Here is a 19589-nt window from a genome sequence, read left to right on the forward strand (position 1 = left end):
TTTGTGGCTAAAGGAGCTGTGGCTCCTAAAGTTGAGGGTAATTTACCCAAGTTCATTTAGCATCTAGCAGGCTCCGGGCTAAATTCAGCATTCAACTTCAGCAGTTCATCCAGGTACTTAGCATCGCTTTCTCTGTGACTTCGAAGCTTTTTAAGTTTTCTGGTTTTACTTTTAGATGTCTTGTTTAATTCTTCGAAGATATACACTCCAAACAAATAAAATGCAGTGTGGTTTAGCACTGTGGTAATGAGTCAATTAATTATCTTGTAATAAAAATGTTCTAGTAATCCCAAATGAAAAGCTCTACAAAGGATAAAAGTGGCAATTGGAGAAACCTTTGCCTTGTTCTCCCAGGTGATTTTATGACTCATTCATTTGGAGCTTATTGGTTTTAGATTTTAGACTCCAAACAGGAAAGGAGATAGTTAAACATAACAGACTATTGAATTTTCAAATGCATCACATTTGATGCATTTTTCGTTTTTCTTTGTTTTGCATATGGTCAGAGTGTATGATAAAGATCTAGCTCAATGCCTATATTTTCCTCATTAATTAACCAAAACAGAAAGTATCCCCAAAAGAAACTTCATTCCTTAATCAAGATTTTGTCATAACTTATGTTCTCAAGTTTTTCTTGAGAGTTAAAAAATACACATTTAGCACAAGAAAAGGAGGCATCTTCATTCCATGTGGTTGTGACTCAGAAAGGAGGAGCGCAGGAAACCAGGTAGTTAGTTAGAGTCTATCACAGGCCAGTCCTTACTGACTTGAGGTTCCCCACCTCATCTTCTGCTAGCACTTCCCCCGTAAGTAAAACTGCAGGACCTGCAAGACCAGAGTGGAGGGAGGTGCATGTTGACTGTACACAAGCCTGGTTATATGCCACTCCTCTTATTTAGTTGGGAGATCAAGTATATGTTCACATTAAATATTTAGTTTGACCTAACACCTCATTGGTGTAATATGTATTTTGTTTATGAATACAAGGCTAAGAATTACTGTTTGGAGTTATGCTGAGGCTTATGTAAGTCACACGTAGGAGTGTTGGAATGTCTTGACCCCTGTAAAAGTATAATAAACTTGACTTAATAATTGCTTGCCTGAGTTTTTGAAATTGCTTAATTTTTATTTAAATTTGAAAATATTGGGAATGACTGAAAAGACATATTTAGCACTGGAGCTGACTGTGTTTGTCCTTCAAACCTTGGGTGCCAGCATGAAGTATAGTGCTTCTATATTCCACAACTAGGCACACTGCCTGGCCTGGGTTTTAAAATATGGGAACCAGAGCTTGGTAAATGTCGCTGGACACTGCACTGGTTGAGATCTTCGAAATAAGACAATAAGACCTCATATCATGATTCCAAAAGGATTATATCCACCTCACTAGAGAGTTAAGTTTAATGAGTGTTAGGAAATAAAATTAACACCTTTCTTAAAAATTATAATATTCTCATAATATGTGCAAATTCAACAGGAATAAGAAAATGCCAGTTCTTCTCATTCAGCTGATTTTTAAATTTAATGTAATTTAAAATCAATTTAGGTACATTTGATAATTGTGGCAAGATTGCAACAGCACTACAGAAATTTGGAAATTCTCTCCCCCGCCAGAACTAATATGTTGGTGTGTCTAATCAGTGGCTCCTCAGCTACCCCCCATATCTGAATAACCTCGGAAGCTTGTTCCAGTGCAGATCCCAGGTTCCTCCTCTGAGTGGGCAAGATCTGTGGATTTATATTGTTAACAAGCTCCCCAGTTGATTCTGATTTGCGGCTGGGAGATTAACTTGTTCAGCTACGCAGGGGATCATTTTATCACCAGTTTATCCAGAGGGCTCACTCCAGGCTTTGCCGCATAGATCATCTCTGCCTCAGGGCAGTGGGAAGCCACTTAAGACTCAAAGCTGGAGATGACCTGGTCTTATTTGCTATTTAAAGCTCATTGTGGAGTAAGTGAGTAGATAGAATTTGAGAGGAGCAAGACTCGGTGTCTGGGAGACAAATTATGAGACATGGTGAGGCTGGAGAGAAGTAGATGCAGCCAAGGAATATTTAGAAATTGGAATTGGTAGAACCAGAAGATGACTTGATTTAACCCATTTTCTCATTTAGAAAAAAAAGTGCAACTCACTGTCAGTGTTAATTTAATTTTACATAAACTGAGGCTGAAGCAAATCTGACTGGTTTCTAATGTGAAGATAAAATATAAAAACTGTTCTTGGAGTTATTTCTAAACAGATCTTGTCTCTAATTCTAATATAACAGATGCATACATAAATCAGATTCATCAAATGAATCTTCCACTAAATGTTCTAGAGTGATCTAACATCATGCGTAGGAATGCTATGGTTTTCTAGGATTTGACATTTTCAGTGATCAAGAATTAACTATTTTGTAAATGAAAGCACCACTACTAAAAATAGAATGCTATAAATAGAGTAATGTCATTTGTTCCCAAAGACTATCGATACACTAGAGTGATGAGAAAATAATAATAAAAGTGAGATATTTTGTGACAAACTTTGGGGGTAAGTTTGGGACTGTAATCTGCGAGTTATCTTGGGGTAAATGCTGTACCTGAGTATTCTCAGAGAAAACAGGAAATGGATTAAGAAGAAAAATGACCTTTTTTAGGCTTAGGAAACAGGTAAGGACTGTTTGTTGAGATAGGACACGCAACCTTAACTGTATATATCTTGTATTATAATTTGTCTCAAATACTTTTCTAAAAGGTGGCATTTAAATATGTATATTAATTTAGGCAAAATATAATTATCATTATAAGGTAATCTTCAAGAGGGAAAAATAGTAACTTTACAGTGGAGAAATCAGGCAGATACCACTTTAACCAAGTGATCCAAATTAATGTCACCAGGAAAAAGACATATATCCATACCATGGACCTTCTGATATGCACGAAGAAGGGCACAACATCACATTAGGGATATTCTTTTTTTTCTTTCTTTCTTTTTTTTTTCTTTTTTATGCCTACAGAACAGCAGGTCTTCCTAGGTGGTCTCCATCCAAGTACTAACCAGGCCCAACCCTGCTTAGCTTCCGAGATCAGACGGGATTGGGCTTGTTCAGGGTGGCATGGCCGTAGACACATTGGGGATATTCTTGCCAAAAATGCATAACTTCATTCTAGTTATAAGAAAACAGAAAAGCTAAAAATAAGGGACATTCTACAAAGTAACTGGTCAGTCATCTTTAAAGGTGTCAAGGTCATTGAAAGGCAAGGAAAAACTGTCACAGACTGAAGTAGACTAAGGGGATATGACAACTAGATACAATGTGGAACTCGGCAGAAAAAGACATTTAGTGGGAAAACTGACTAAGTTTAAATAAGGTGTGTAGGTTAGTTAATAGTACTATATCAGTGATAGCTTCCAGGTTTTGATAATTATACTATGCTACAGGAGATGTTAACATTAGGGAAATCTGGGTGAAGAGCATATGGGCTCTCTGTACTATTTTAGCAACTTCTATGTGCATATAAACCACACAGTTCAAAAGTTATCAGCAACATCCATTTTTGTAACAATTAGAAAATTTTTTTTTTAGTAAAAGCTACTTTTCTAAAAGGTATACAAGCTTCTGAGTTTAAAATAAAAACATTGGTGCTTGGAACAACGTGTATGTAAGGTGGCTAATACGTATGTGAATTAGTTCTGGTCCCTGTGTGTCTTCCTTCATCAGTTTGGACTGGTTCAGGCTGCAAAATCTCTATTTCCACCACCTTGATTGTTGCTCTCAGCTGAAGCTCTGATATTATGAGATTGCTGAGGGTAAACTCCTGTGTGACACGTGAGGCCACGCAACAGAGCTCCTGGGCTGAGACGCCAAGAACAGGAGTGAGACAAACTCCACCTGTGATGTCTGTTCTCTAATTTCTCTTCTGGAATCCTGCCTTCCTGGAACCTACCTCCCTACTTCGACCATTCTCTCCCTTGCCAAGTAAGCCCGAAACTCACTTCACCCACATGTTAGCCGGCACAGCCTTGCTATTTACTAAGAAATAGCAAAACCAACTCAGAGGTTCAGGTGTTAACAGTCACTGAAGCCCCTCCCAGTTATCCTCCCTCCCAACACGCATTCACAGTTAACAGTCCTGGATGAATTAGAAGGAGTTTTACTCTCTGAACAAGACCCAAGCAGTGGCAGAGCTGGAGAGTTTCCCTTGTTCCTGGAGTCATCAGGTACGTGCAAATTCTGGGGACAAATTGCAGGGAACTCGCGTTCTGGAAAAGGCCAATTACAGGGCCAACCCCCTGAATGCCCCGGGGAGTTATCTGTGTTAACTTCTATCATTTCTTCTAGAATTTAGGGTTGTTATGTATTTGTTTTGTTTTTACTAGTTAGCATTTACTGAGCATTTACTATGCCAGGCACAGAGTTTGGATTATTTTTTTCTTTTCAAACAATTTTATTTATTTTTGATTTTATATCAGTTTCAGGTATACAGTATAATGGTTATATATTTATATAATTTACAAGGAGGGTTATGTTATGATGCTGACCTTGTTTTCAGGTTAACCTCCATTTGACTCCCTCTTTAAAACGGCTGGAAGCTCTTTGATACTAAAGCCTTTAATATTTTGACATGAGAGAACAGTGTTATATTTTCATTGCCAACTAAATATAAATCACTTTCTAAATCACATACTACCTTTAAAGTAGTTTGTTTACAATTCCTAAGGTTATTTGGCATTAATAATTCCCATAAATGCCCACCAAGACATTTTTCTCTTGAACGGTAGAGAAAATGATAGCGTCTTAGTCGACTACCCAGTGATAAAGGACAGCTGCTTGCTTTTCTCCCAACTGCCTTAGCTGCTGTAGTAAGGCCTCTGCAGGAGGCCCTGAGCTCCTGAGTAGAGAGAAACCTGTGAAGTGGATTCAGGGCATTATTGGTACGACCCAGTATCAATAGTCTGATTTACAGGGGCCGACTCAGTACGAGGGAGAGGGACAGCTGTGCCAGAGAGGTGAACTCTGAAACAAAAACTGCTGCTCAAAATAGTCCTCATCATCTTTGCCTGAACCTGATAACACTTTAATCTCAATGGCTTCCTGTCACCTGCCTTTTCTACTTGACATTGTAATTTTCCAGGTGGCTATTCCTGGATGATGGGCATCCAGAGATTCATTGGTCTTTATTTTTATTTCACTACCAGAGTTTATTTTGACAACTTTATTGAGATATAATTTATATACATAAAGCTAACCCATTTCAAGTGTGCAATTCATTTTTTTGTAAATTCACTGGATTTTGCAACCATTTCTGTAATGCAATTTTAGAACATTTCATCACCCAATTAGTTAAGTCCAAATTCCACCTCCCCCATCCCCCCACCCCCTACACCAGGCATCCTCTTATCTATGTTCTGTTTTTTATAGATTTGCTTTTTCTGGACATTTCATATAAATGGAATCATATAGTATGTGGTCATCCATGTCTGGCTTCTTTTACTTGGCATGTTTTTGTGGTTCATTTATAGGTAGTATGATAGTTTGAGGTAGTAGGTCAGAATTATTTTTGCGATGGTGGGTTTTTGTTGCCCCAATCCCAAATTCCTTAAAGGTGCTAAGACCATCTGCTCTTTAATTGCACCTCCTGCTTTTCTTCATGTCTTCTTAAGTCAGTTTTCCATGTGATTATTGAGTCTGACCCTATTCGTTCCCTGACCAGCACCTCGAATGGCCTTACCTGTGTAGAGCTGCCCTGCCCTCTCCAGTTTGCCCCCCCATTTTTAAGTATCAGTTCAAATGTTATTTCCTTAAAGACCTCCTCTCTAACCTCCTTGACTAAAATAGCATCCTTTGTCAGGGACTATTCACTCACTTTGTCCCATGTGCTTTCATAGTTTATTCCTGAAATTATGTTTTCTGTTTATTATCTTTAAAAATAATTTTTTGGGGCATTTGTTAAAATTTTCTTCAATATTTCTTTTTTTTAACGCAGACAAAATGTCAAATGAAAGGAGACATGCATTTTTTTGTCTACTCTCATTTTGCACATATAAGATTAGACTTGTTTTTTCCATCCCCCCACTCCCCTCTCCTTTGGCAGCTATCAGATTGTTCTCGATATCTGTGTGTCCGTTTCTATTTTGTTTTATTTCATTTGTTTTGTTTCTTTAGATTCCACATATAAGTGAAATCATACAGTATTTGTCTTTCTACATCTGACTTATTTCACTTAGTGTAATATCTGCTAGGTCTATATATGACACCTTTTTTTATCCATTTATCTATTGATGGACATCTATGTTGCTTCTAGATCTTGGCTGTTACCAGTAATGCTGCAGTGAACATTGGGATATATATCCTTTCCAATTAGTGTTTTTGTTTTCTTTCTTTGGATAAATACTCAGAAGTAGAATTGCTGGGTAGTATGGCTGTTCTATTTTTAATTTTTTGAGGAATCTCTGTAGTGTTTCCCATAGTGGCTGTACTAGGGTTTTCTTTTCTCCACATCTTCGCTAGCACTGGTTATTTCTTGATTTGTTGATGAGAGCCATTCTGCCCGCTGTGAGGTGATATCTCACTGTGGTGTGAATTGCATATCCCTGATGATTAGCGATGTTGAGAATCTTTTCGTAGATCTGTTGGCTATCAGTAGGTTGTCTTTTCATTTTATTGATTTCTTTTTATGTGCAAGACCTTTATAGTTTGATATAGCCAGTTTGTTTACTTTTTCTTTTGTTTCTCTTGCCTGAGGAGACATATCCAAAAAGATATTGTTAAGAGCCATGTCAGAGAGTTACTGCTTATGTTTTCCTCTAGGACTTTTATGGTTTAAGGTCTTACAGTTAAGTCTTTAATCCACTTTTTTTTTTGTATGTGGTATAAGAAAGTAGTCTAATTTTAATTTTTTGCATATATCTGTCTAGTTTTCCCAACACCACTTATTGAAGAGACAGTCTTTATCCGATTGTATATCCTTGCCTCCTTTGTCATAGATTGACTATATAAGTGGATTTATTTCTGAGCTCTCTATTCATTGATCTATGTAACTGTTTTTCATGCTAGTACGATACTATTTTGATTATTGTAGCTTTTGATTATTGTAGCTTTGATATAGAAAGCATGCTATGTTCCATTTTATTCTTTCTCAAAATTTCTTGGGCTATTTGAGATTTATATTCGAGATATATATTTTAGGATTAGTTGTTCCAATTGTGTGAATACCACTGGTATTTTAATAGGGATTGAATTGAATATGTATTTTGCTTTAAGTAGTAGGATATTTTAACAATATTAACCCTTCCAACCCATGAGAAAGATATAGCTTTCCATTTATTTGTATCTTCTTAAATTTCTTCAGTTTCTTAGTTTTCAGAGTAAAGGTCTTTCACTTCTTTGTTCTTAGATTTATTCCTAGATACTTTATGCTTTTTGATGCAATTGAAAATGAGATTCTATTCTTAATTTCTCCTTCTGATTGTCTATAATTGATGTACAGAAATGACAGATTTCTGTATCCTGCAACTTTACTGAATTCATTTATTAGATCTAATAGCTTTTGATAGAGTCCTTATGATTTTCTGTCTATAGTATCATGTCATCTGCATGTAATGAGTTTTACTTCTTCCTTTCCGATTGGGATGCCTTTTATTTCTTGTCTGATTGCTGTGGCTAGGATTTCCAATGCTATGTTGAATAGAAGTGGTAATAGTGGGCATCTTTGTCTTGTTCCTGGTCTTAGAGGAAAAGCTTGCAACTTTTCACCGTTGAAAATGATGTTAGCCATGGGCCTATCATATATGACCTTTATTACGTTGAAGTACATTCCCACTATACTCATTTTGATGAGAGTTTTTATCATAAGAGGGTGTTGAATTTTGTCAAATGCTTTTTCTATATCTATTGAGATAATCATATGATTTCTATCCTTTGTTTTGTTGATGTAGCATATTGTGTTGATCTATGCTTATTGGACCATTCTTGCATCTCTCTTGATCATGGTGTATGATCCTTTTAATCTATTGTTGAATTCAGTTTGCTAATATTTTGTTGGGGATTTTTACATCTATGTTGATCAGGGATATTGTCCTGTAATTTTTTTTTTTTTTTAGTGTCTTTGGTTTTGGTATCTGAGCTGGCCTTATAAAATGAGTTTGGAAGTATTCCCTCCTTTTCTATTTTTTGGGATAGTTTGAGAAGCATAGGAATTAAATATTCTCTGCATCTTTGGTAGAATTCACCTATGAAGCTGTATGGTTCTGGACTTTTTTGGGAATTTGATTACTGATTTAATTTTATGACTAGTAATCAGTCTGTTCAGATTTTGTTTTTCTCTGAATGAGTAATAAAATATTGTGTTTCTAAGAATTTACTCATTTTTTTAGGTTGTCTTATTTGTTGGAGTATAACCGTACTATTCTCTTATGATGCTTTGTATGTCTGTGGAGTTGGTTGTAACTTCTCTTACACTCTGAATTTGCGTTCTTTCCCCTTTTATTCTTGAAAGTTGGCTAAAGATTTAACAATTTTTTTTACTTTTTCAAAGAACCAGCTCTTAGTTCTATTGATCTTTTGTTTGTTTCAGTCTCTGTTTCATTTATTTTCACTCTGGTTTTTATTTCCTTCTCACTTAGGGCATTGTTTATTATTTTGCTAGTTCCTTTAGGTGCAAGGTTAGATAGTTTATTTGAGATTTTTCTTGTTTCTTGAAGTGAGCCTGTCTTGTTATGTCTCTCTTACGACTGCTTTTGCTATGTTGATAGATTTTAGAATGTGATTTTTACATTTTCATTTTTTCTCAAGGTATTTTTTATTGTCTCTTTGAATTCTTCATTAACTTGTTTATTGTTTAGTAGCATGTCGTTTAACCCCCAGGTGTTTGTGTTTTTTTCCAGGTTTCTTTTTGTAGTTGATTTCTAGTTTCATACCTTTTGTGGTCAGAAAAAAATGTTTCATATGATTTCAGTCTTATTAAATTTATTGAGATTTGGTTTGTGGTCTAACATGTGATCTATCCTGGAGAATGTGCCATGTACCCTTGAAAAGAATGTGTATTCTGTTTTCGAATGGAACATACTGTAAATATCAAATTAGAACAGATGACCTTGATGATAATCTGTATGGATGGTCTATTCAGTAATGTAAGTGAGGTGTTAAAGTTCCCTACTCTTATTGTATTACTGTCAGTCTCTTTATATCTGTTAACATTTCCTTTATGTATTATGTGATCCTATGTTAGGTATATAGATGTTTACAAGTGTTATATCCTCTTGGTAGTTTGATCTCTTTATCATTATGTAATGTCTTTCTTTTTCTTTTGTCACAGTTATTTTAAAGTCTATTTTGTCTGACTGCTACTAGTAGAAGTATTGCTACTCCACATTTCTTTGTTTCCATTTTTATGAGGAATGTTTTTCTGTATCTCCACTTTTAGTCTTTGTATTCCTTTAGATCTGAAGTCTCTTCTAGGCAGCATTATAGATGAGTCTTTTTTTTTTTTTTTTAATCCATGTGGCCACCCTATGTCTTTTGAATGAAGCATTTAGTTCATTTATATTTAAAGTAATTATTGATAGATGTGTACTTATTTCCATTCTGTTAATTGTTTCCTGGTTGTTTTTGTAGTTCTTCTGTTCCTTTTTTATTCTTCCTTTGTGATTTGGTTACTTATTTTTACTGATATGTTTGAATTCCTTTCCATTTATTTTTTGTGTATCATAGGTTTTTGGTTTGTGGTTATCCTGGGATTTATATATAACTTCTTGTGTATATGGCAGTTTATTTTAAGTTGATGGTCACTTAAATTTAAATACATTCTAAAAGTACTATATTTTTACTCCATTCCACTCCATGTTTTATGTTTTTGATCCACTACCTTTACTATACGTTTGCCTTTACCAGTGAGATTTTTCTTTCACATATTTTCTTATTTTTAGTTTTGGCCTTTTCCCTTCCACTTAAAGAAGTCATTTAATGTTTCTTGTAATGCATTTTTAGCAGTGATGAACTCAACTTTTGCTTGTCTGGGAAACTTCAATTCTGAATGTTAACCTTGCTGGATAGAGGACTCTTGGTAATAGGTTTTCTCCTTTTCACTGCTTTGAATATATCAAGCTATTGTCTTCTGGTCTGCAGAGTTCTGCTGAAAATTCAACTGATAGCCTTGGGAGCATTCTCTTGTACATTACTAGTTGTTTTTCTCTTGCTGGTTTTAAGGTTCTCTTTCTCTTTAACTTTTGAGATTTTAATTACAATGTGTATTGGTGTGGGTCTTGTTGGCTTCATCTTGTTTGGAACTCTGTGCTTCCTGGACTTGGATGTCTGTTTCCTTTGCCAGGGTAAGGAAGTTTTTGTCATTATTTCCTCAAACAGGTTTTCTATCCCTTTCTCTCTCCTCCTTCTGGGACCCCTATAATGTAAATATTAGTATGCTTGAAGTTGTCCCAGAGGTCCCTTAAACTCTCATTTTTAAAAATTCTTTTTTCTTTTTACTGATCGGGTGATTTCCACTACCTTGTCTTCCATGCCACTGATCTGTTCTGCATCATCTAACCTGCTGTTGATTTCCTCTGGTGTAGTTTCATTTTATTTTTTAGTTCCGATTGAGTTTTTAAAACATTTTCTATTTATTTGTTAAAGTTCTCACTGTGTTTATCCATAGTTCTGAGTTTGGTGAGCATCCTTATGACCATTACTTTGAATTTTTAGTATGGTAGACTGCTTATCTCTATTTCAGAAAGGACAAGACCAAAACCCAGAACATTTGGAACATAATTCTCTTATCTCCTCGTTTTACCTAAGATTCTGTGTCTGTTTCTATGTATTAAATCAGCTGCATCTCATAGTATTAAGAGTGGCCTTATGCTGAAGCTGTCCTGTGGGGCCCAGTAGCACATTCCCCCGTGGTTACCAGGGCCATGTATTTTAGGAGTGTCTTCTGTGTGGGCTACATGTACCCTCCTGTTATAGTTGTGCCATGACTGTTGTGAGTGCTCTGTAGCAGGGGTCCCCAACCCTTGTGGCCTCTTAGGAACCGGGCTACAGAGCAAGAGGTAAGTGGGGGGTGAGCAAGCAAAGCTTCATCTATATTTGTAGCTACTCCCTAGAGCTAGCATCACCACCTCAGCTCTACCTCAGATCATCAGGCACTAGATTCTCATAGAAGCACTGGTCCCTGGTGCCAAAAAGGTTGGGGATTGCTGCTTTGTAGGATGGGGCTGGCCCCTGGCTCAGCTGTCTAAGGCCCAGCTCTAACTGCTATGAGCACACTGGTGGGCTGAGTTGGCCCCTGGCTGTGAGGCTCATTCGTGATGGCTGTGAACATGCTGGTGTGTGGGGCAGAACCTCGACAAGGCTGCTGAGGGTTTGACTGTGACTATTGTTGACACGTTGGTGTGTGGGCCTCTGTGTGCGTGGCTGAGGCCTGGCCTCTACTGTTGCAAGTGTGTTGGTGTGCAGGGGCTGGTCCCTCAACCCCGTTTGGGGTTGCTTTAATGCCACCTGCCAGGAGCTGGGGTTGAGGAACCACTTTGGAGGGCCCCTGGAATCTATGGGAGACAGGGCATCACTTTTGAGGCCTGCTGGGTGCTGGGGGGAAGGGTGCTGCTTTGGAGAGTGGTTGGTTTGCGTGAGTCCTTAAGGGAATGTCAGGTGGGGTGAATAGTTAGGTTAATGGAGTGTATCAGACCTGGTGTCCACCAGCAGGGGCCAGCTGGGTGGAAGGAAAGCAAACAAAATGAAGAAAGAAAGAATGGGGTCTTCCAGTGCTTGCATTCCTGGAGATAGCTCGAACAAATCCTCTGGCACATTCTCTAAAATTAGTATATCTCCTTCACATGTGATCCAGGCATCTTTCGAACTGTTGTCTCTGTGCTGTGACTCAGCAAGTGAGTTAGTGCAATGGGCTCTTTAAGCAAGGATTCTGTTTCCCACAGCCCCTCAGCTCTATGGGATGTAAGCCTTGCTGATTCTTGCAACCAGATATTATGGAGATTCCTTTACTTGGTGCAAGTCCCCTGGGCTGGGTCTCAGATGTCTCACTCTTCAGCGGGGTCTCCCTGAGGTTGTGATATCCCTGCTGGTTATGGGATGCTGTACTGTTACCCCTTGTACACTCTCAGTGTGGCTTTTTCTTTCTATCCTCCAGTGTAGAGACTCTTCTGTTAGCATTCAGGTTGTTCTCAGAGGTAGTTGCTCTCTCTCTATATAGTTGTAGTTTCGATGTGTCATGGGAAGACGTGAGCTCAGGGTCTGCCTACTCCACCATCTTGACCCCCTTTCCTCTTTGTTGAAGTTCTTACTTTGTTCATTCATTTGTCTCTCAAGCTTGGTGAGTTTTTTTTTTTTTTTTTTTTTTTTTTTTATGACTGTTACTTTGAACTCTTTATTAGGTAAAGCACACATCTTCATTTTATTATGGGCTTTTTCTGAGGTTTTATCTTTATTATTATCATTTGAGAAATAATCCTGTTTCCTCATTTTCCTTGACTCTCTGTTGGTTTCTATGCATTAGATTAAAAAAAAAAAAAAAAAGCCACCCCTCCCAGTCTTGAAGGAGTGGCCTCCTACAGGAGATGAAGCTTATTCTTCAACACCGCCCTAGCTCCTGGTTGTCTCTCACACCCTTTTGATTGTCCAAGCAGCCTACTTTATTCTTAGTGGCTCCCAGTAGTTGAGAGTGTACCCAAATCTGTCAGTGTCCCAAAGAGGAGGATCTCAGTCAGCACCTAGATGCAGGTTGATGGAAAACCAGACCCTGAGACAACATCTTTCACAGTATGCAAATATTCCTCTTTCAAGGAAAGACTGGGAGATGGGCATTTGCTCCCTCCGCAGAGCTCTAGTGTAATAGCCCTTAAGAACTGTTTCTTTGTTTGCTACTGTCCCAATCAACACAAGAACAGAAGCCCTGTGAACATAAGCCCCGCTAACCACAAGAGCCAGGCTGTCAGGGAATCTAGCATAGTCACAAATGCTGGGGTACCATCCATGTGTACGAGATCCTTTCTGGGAGATACCGGCAACCTGGAGCAAAGCGGAGTGAAAAGATGGCCCCACTGTCCTCAGTGGTCTTTGGAGAGTATTTCAGTAGGCCGCTACATGTATGTATGTTAAATTAGAAGGCTGCCTCTTAGATAAGCCAGTAAGTGTCTTTCACAGAAAGATTGGAAGCTTTTCTGAAGCTTTTCCGAAGCTTTTCTCTCTGCTGGGCCCAGGTGGGTAGCCAGGTGGGTAGCCAGGTGGGCCCTCTAAGAACTGTTTCTTGAGTGAGTTAAATAGGTGAAGGTGGTCAAAATGTACAAATTTCCAGTTATAATTAAGTTCTGGGATGTAATGTACAACATGGTGACTATAGTCAATAACACCGTATCGTATATTTGAAAGTTGCTAAAATCTTTAAAAAACAATTAGTATTTTCTATATTATAGTTTGCTTTGGCCTTTCAAAGTAAAAATGTGATCACACTGCAAAAAAACAAAACTGTTTCCCAGTTCACTATAGCTTTGTGACTATCATGGACACATTGCCTTTCAAAGAGAGATGTTTTGGGGGCTTATCTCTCAGGCGCAGGTTTTAGGAGCTGGGGTGCCAGGTGTCGGGCCCAAACCTTTCGTTTCTCAGGGAGAAGTTTGGAGTTGTGAGTTCCTTCCTGACTGTGGGTGGCTGTCCCAGCCTCTTCTGTTTCGTCATGGGTTTTTTTCTCTCTTGCTCAATGTATAGGAGTTATTCCTCTAGTGTTTGGGTTTCTTCCAGAGGATATTGTTCTGTATGTCGCTGTAGATTCAGTGTGTCCTTTGGAGGAGGTGAGTTCAGGATCCTCCTGTGTCACCATCTTCAACTGGAACCCTCTTATCTCACTAGCCTAGTGGGCAAGAGTGTGGTGTCCAGGGTCCAGCTGCCAGGGTTACTGCCCTGCCTGCCCACTTCCTGGTTGGGGAACTCGGGCCTTTGCCAAATGCGGGTTAAGGGTCACACATTGTTTATAAGGTTGCTAGAGGACAAACACATCCACACACAGTGCTTAGAGAAGGTTGGCATAGGGCCTCAGAACATAATTTATCTGTCTCCTCCCTTCGGAGTGTCATGTTTGTGTCATTTTTATACTCCCAGCCTCTGGAATATCAATGAATGCAGAATATGGTAAATATTCCTCATTCATTGGCCTCAGTCCTCATCCCATAGGCCTGACCATCCCCTTACAGTTCGACCTTTGCTATTTTACAGACCCCTCACAGCTTTCCCACCTATCCTTAACTTACCTTTGGATCTTTGTAACCTTTCTGGGTATTGGCTATGTGGTTTGCCCTCGGGAACTCCCCAAAGCTGGTGAAATTGTCTGATAAACATGGAGAAATTGGTGATAAGATTTCTTAGTTGAAATTTAAACTTCCAAACTGGCAGCACCATTTGTATGTAACTGCCTAAGCTTTAGTGGTAGTTATTAGGAAATATGACTAATTGCAAAATTTTAGAATATTCCAGGTGTCATATTAAATATCCTAAATGTGTCTTTATCTTACTGAGGTGTCAAACGTTCTTTAGTGTTCAGTAAAGTCCTGTGATGAGGCAGTTAGACCACATGTGCAGCTCTGCCCCCGCACGCCCCGCAAATACCAAAGACCAACATAAGACAGAGCAGAGGGCCACAGCACAGGACACAGAGGTAAGTAGCATCTACCAGGAAAGATACCCTCACATCTCTCTGGGTAGATGATGTCAGTCTCTGCATGCACTGCTAGCTAGTGGCATACTCTTTCTCGGGGGGTTATGGTGAATCGTATGTTCAATGACAGCGGAATTATATAATGTTTAAACAAATGGTAATAGAAACATGATTCTAGAAGAGAAAAACCAAACTATGTAGCCACCTTTCAGCCGTGGTTGGTAGGTACATATAGAGAACTTGAAAGGAAAGCACAAATGTGTACAAATTGGAAAAAGGAATTACTTGGGAAAGTATCGAAATAGAGTAAGACTTCTGAGATATTTAAGGTTAAGATATTTCATACAAAACATACTAATTATTTTCCTCATGTCTGATGAAGCAAGACAAAGAATAAAGTTTTCTTTTCAGAAATTAGATCAACATTTCCAAACCGATGCCCAAAGGAAAAGTTTCATGTAATGTTAAAAAAGTGCCTTAATTTTTTTTTTATAGACAATGGTCTGAGGAATGGTATATCCTTCTCTTAAGGATTCGAGGTGGTGGCAGGGGACCCCAAACTTTTTTTCTTAAATATGACTTTCTATTTCCAGGAAGTGGTCTATGGGGGAAAAACAGCTTGAGAAATGCTGAAATTTCTGACTTCAAGGTAAGTTTGGATAAATTTATCTGAATAGTTCACTCATGTGGTCTCAGTTTCATATCCTAGTACTCTGATTTCCAGGCATACTTTGTAACCAAATTGATAGAGAAACAGATGAATAATCTTTACTTTCTGGTCCCCTGATTTTTTTTGGTCCATTGATTTTTAAAAGGAAGCATCCAAACCAAGAGAGCCCCAGATCAGATTATCAGCTCACTGAGTGGTTAATATGTTAACATTCTATGACTTCATTGTTTGGAAACTAACTTGTATGGAAAGGCGAACTGCTTATTCCTATGGAAAGTGACATGATCCAGAATGACTGCCCTTCTGGCATTGCCCCTCAACACAAAAGAACCAGAAATAAAGCTTCCATTCTTAAATAACATTTATTACTGTTGCAAAGAAGTCTTCTTTCATGAGAACAGTTCTCACATTTAATTAGAGATATATTGGTTATGATTATAGAAGCAAATTTCACTGAGGTGTTATATGAAGTATGCCTGACTACGACTCTTAATTCAGCAATCTAATATTCACAATGTGTTGGCTGCCATTTAGCTATTTATCCAAACATGCCTTTTTTTTAAAAAAAAAAACGTGCCTGCACAGGGTGGAAAAAAAAACCGCCAAGGGCTTGCTAAAAAGGAGAAGCCTAAAAAAGATAAAATGATTCCCACAGCAGTTCTGTTCAACTGCAGTCTGTGACTGCAGGAATAGTGTTCATGTGGGGAAGGAAGCATTACGCCCAGTGGTTTCTCGGTTTTAACGGTGTGAAAGCCCTTGAGGTTTTCTGTGGCTGTCAGGAGGGAGTGGGAAATTCCATTTACGGAATCCAGTCGATATTCAGGCACCGTGCTATGAATGCAAACATATCTGAGACTTCTTCTATCACTTTAGCTGTGGGCTTCCCGGCCCCATGGCCTGCCTTGGTGTCCACGTGGATAAGCAGGGGGTTGCTTTGCTTCCGGCTGCGGCCCACGATGTGCTGAAGGGTGGCAATGAACTTCAGGGAGTGAAGTGGGACCACACGGTCATCGTGGTCGGCAGTGAGGAGAAGTGTGGATGGGTACTGGATGTCATCTGCCTCTGGTAACTTGACGTTATGCAGTGGAGAATATCTGAAAGGCAAAGGCACTTTCATGATGCTAACTACCAAAAGCAGAATTGTTTGCTCATTAGGATAATCAAGGAAGACTGGTGGGCACAGTGACCTATGTAGTTTGCCAGCCTAATGCCACTAGCAACGACCACTGCAGACTCTGTGTGCACTGTTGTTTGGGCCTTAACTATCCAGGGCTACCGGAAACTGGGGAGAGCTGTGTTGTTTATTTGGCTCCTACTTTGAAACACAGTGTAAGAGAGAAACTCAGGGCTGTTAATTAACTCAAACTATATGCATGCACACTTATTGTCTTATTTTCATAATCTTTAGCCTTACTTTTTCACTGCTATAAAGTGGACTGAATGTCTTTTTAAATCACTGATTGTGGATATAAAACAAGCAAGCCTTTCTTTTGTTGAAGTACTTGAAATCTGCAGTGTGCAGCAGTTTTTTGTCCCTTAATATCTGTAAAACTTTATTCCAGGCTCAGCTTGGCAGTCTTAAGACGATCGTGGTCTTCTCTGGGCCTAAATTCCCGTCTGCACACCTCCTGCTGGCTTTAGCAGAGAGAAATTGCCTTTGGCCAATGGTGAGAAAGTTAGGGGAGGAGCAGAGAAAGTACCTTATAAAATACAAGGTAAGTTATCTATAAGGGTTTTAATATAAACGCATAGTTGACTTAAATAGTGATTAATAATAGTTAAGTGAGAGAAATCTATGGATATTTTTTCTTTGTATTTTATTCATTATGGGTGTCATGTTTTTTAAAGGGTTTAAAAATATAATCAACTTTTAGTAGAGTTTTATTTTGGAGGGTAAATAGTTGAACAGTACAATTTCTACTTCTGGGGTGTAGTCTCCCAATAATAGATAAGATGGGGGTGGCGATGGGATTAGTTTTCTGATCTCACTTCAGCCTCAGCCCTCCAGGTAACGGTTAGTTCAATGGGAAAGAAGTTTGGAAAACTCTGCCTACTAATAACACCCCTCCTCCATCAAAATTCACATGCCACATTTATACATTAAAGATTCTGAGAAATTCCGTAGGAAGAAAATCTGTTAGGCTTTATTTATCCCAGCCATTCCCAAACTTGAAAAATCCAGCTCTTTTGTGGGGGGCTCCCTTTATTATCCTTGATGGTGCTTCATGGGACATGTTCCAGAGGTAGCAGGCTTTGTAAGGCACCTTCTGGCTCTAGTGTGTGGGGCTCAGCTCTCTTCTCATTTGAGAGCAGCAGGTAAGAGGAAAACAGCCCTGTGAGTGCTAGGTTGGAAAAGTCCAAAGTAGGAATATCATAGACATTTGGAGAGAAAAAATATTCAAAACACTTTTTTTCTTTCCAATTAATTTTAGAAAGTATTAGGTTCCATCACATACTTTGTTGTAGTTACCATACAATTAACTCAGTATTTTCAAGTGAGTTTAAATGAGACTTGTTCTCCTACTTGTGTATTTTCTCTAAGTTAATTTGAACTATGTCTTCTTCAAATACCGGTATGTGTCGACAACACTCTCTGTGCATTTAAATGTAATAGCTTTTCAAAGTAAACTTTTTCCCTCCTAAGAGAGATGAATTTAGTAGTTTTAAAGTATCCAACTAAAAAAAAAAAATTGTCATTGTAGCTGAATTTCTAGCCTTAAAAAACATATAAAATGAAAAAAAAACAAAACTTGAGGAATTTACAACTGACTGAGAAGAGTGAGTGGGTCAGGGGACACAGGCTTCTTGTGCTACTCCAAGGGCAATTCCAAAATAATGCTGATAAAAATCCCCAAAGCCCTACATGTGGAAAGTAAAGAGAGTGCAGAGCAAAAAAAGAACGTAGCTCACAGTCTGGAGAATCTAAATGTGTGGCATTTTCTTACTGCTACTGCCAAAGTGGTTGAGGGACATGAATGAGGAAAGTTGTACAGCGTTTCTATAACTTGTAGTTTCAAATATATGCAGTTACATTGAGAGCACAAAATAACTTTAACTGTACTTGCATATATTCAATTTAGAAAAGGAAATCTCATATATACTAACGTAAGGAATAATGACACCTTTTTTTACAAATTAGTAACAAATTACCAAACATTTAGCAGCTTTTAAAAACAATTGATTTCTTGTCTCTCAGTTCTGTAGTTAGAAGTCTGGGTTCTCTGCTCTGGTCTCAAGGCTGAAACCAAGGTGTCAACTGGCTGGGCTCTTATTGGGAAGTTCTGGGAAAAAAAAAATCTATTTCCAGACTTATTCAGGTTGTTGGCAGAATTCAGTTCCAGGAGGCCATAGAGCTGAAGTTCCCATTTCTTTGATGGGAGCCCACCCCACCTCCCCACTTTTCCTCTATCTTCAAAGCCAGCAATGGTGGGTCAAGTCCTTCTCATGCTTTCCATCTCTGTGACCTCTGTTTCTGCTGTATCCCTGACTCCAGCCAGAGAAAGTGCTCTGCCTTTAATGGTTGTATCATGAGATTTGGCCCATTTGGATAATCTCCTTATTTTAACATCAGCTGATTAGTAATCTTAATTTCATCTGCAAAGTCCCTTCCCAGGAGTACCTAGATTAGTGTTTGAAGAACTTGGGCGGGCCATGTTTAGAATCTATCACATTGTGTTAAAGACCAGATCAAAACAAGGAAGACAGATAGGTATTCCCATCACTTCCCCTTCTTTTGTAGCAAATTATGTGCAAATATGAGACACTGAGGGGAACAAAGAGCCAAACACTTATCCTTTTGACTGTTCAGAATTATGATATCATATCATTAGCAACACATATGTCAATATAAATTAAAACCTTACTTGATAAGCCATTCAAAGTGTTGTTCGCTGTCTGAGCACCCATAATCGGTGGTCCAAGCATGACCGATAGTATATTTATGGAACTTCAGCATGTCCATTACTCCGACTTGGGCAATAACACAACCGAAGAGATCAGGACGCTGATTTGCACAGGTAGCTAAAAACCGAGATAGAAAAGGGAGGCAGTCCGTCATTAAACACCTAAATAAAACCAAAACAGTACTTAGATGCTTCAGAGCCCTGATTGCCTGTTTTCTTAGCGCACAGGAAGAAAACATCATAAATCACCTAATGGCCCGCAAGCTTTCTCCTCTCCTTCCAATATATCTGAGAGTGGGATATTCTAAGCAGTAACATGGATTTACTCCCCAAAGTGAATCCCGATAGGAAGGGTTATTTAAAAAATCAAGCACGTTTAGAA

At 38.5% G+C, this 19589-nt stretch overlaps 1 protein-coding gene and 1 pseudogene across 1 annotated transcript in view; both read right to left on the reverse strand.

Annotated features, from left to right (window-relative positions):
- Positions 1-2988: 2988 nt before the first annotated feature.
- LOC112474353 lies at positions 2989-3108 on the reverse strand (annotated as a pseudogene).
- Positions 3109-15648: 12540 nt separating this feature from the next.
- PREP (prolyl endopeptidase) overlaps positions 15649-19589 on the reverse strand; it is a 103923-nt gene continuing 99982 nt past the window's right edge. The window contains 2 exon segments of the mRNA XM_015600133.1: positions 15649-16399; positions 19169-19325. Of these exon segments, the coding sequence (XP_015455619.1) occupies positions 16105-16399; positions 19169-19325 (452 nt within the window). The 3' untranslated portion in view covers positions 15649-16104.

This window comes from Pteropus alecto, unplaced genomic scaffold, assembly GCF_000325575.1.
Source record: "Pteropus alecto unplaced genomic scaffold, ASM32557v1 scaffold79, whole genome shotgun sequence".
NCBI lineage: Eukaryota > Metazoa > Chordata > Mammalia > Chiroptera > Pteropodidae > Pteropus > Pteropus alecto.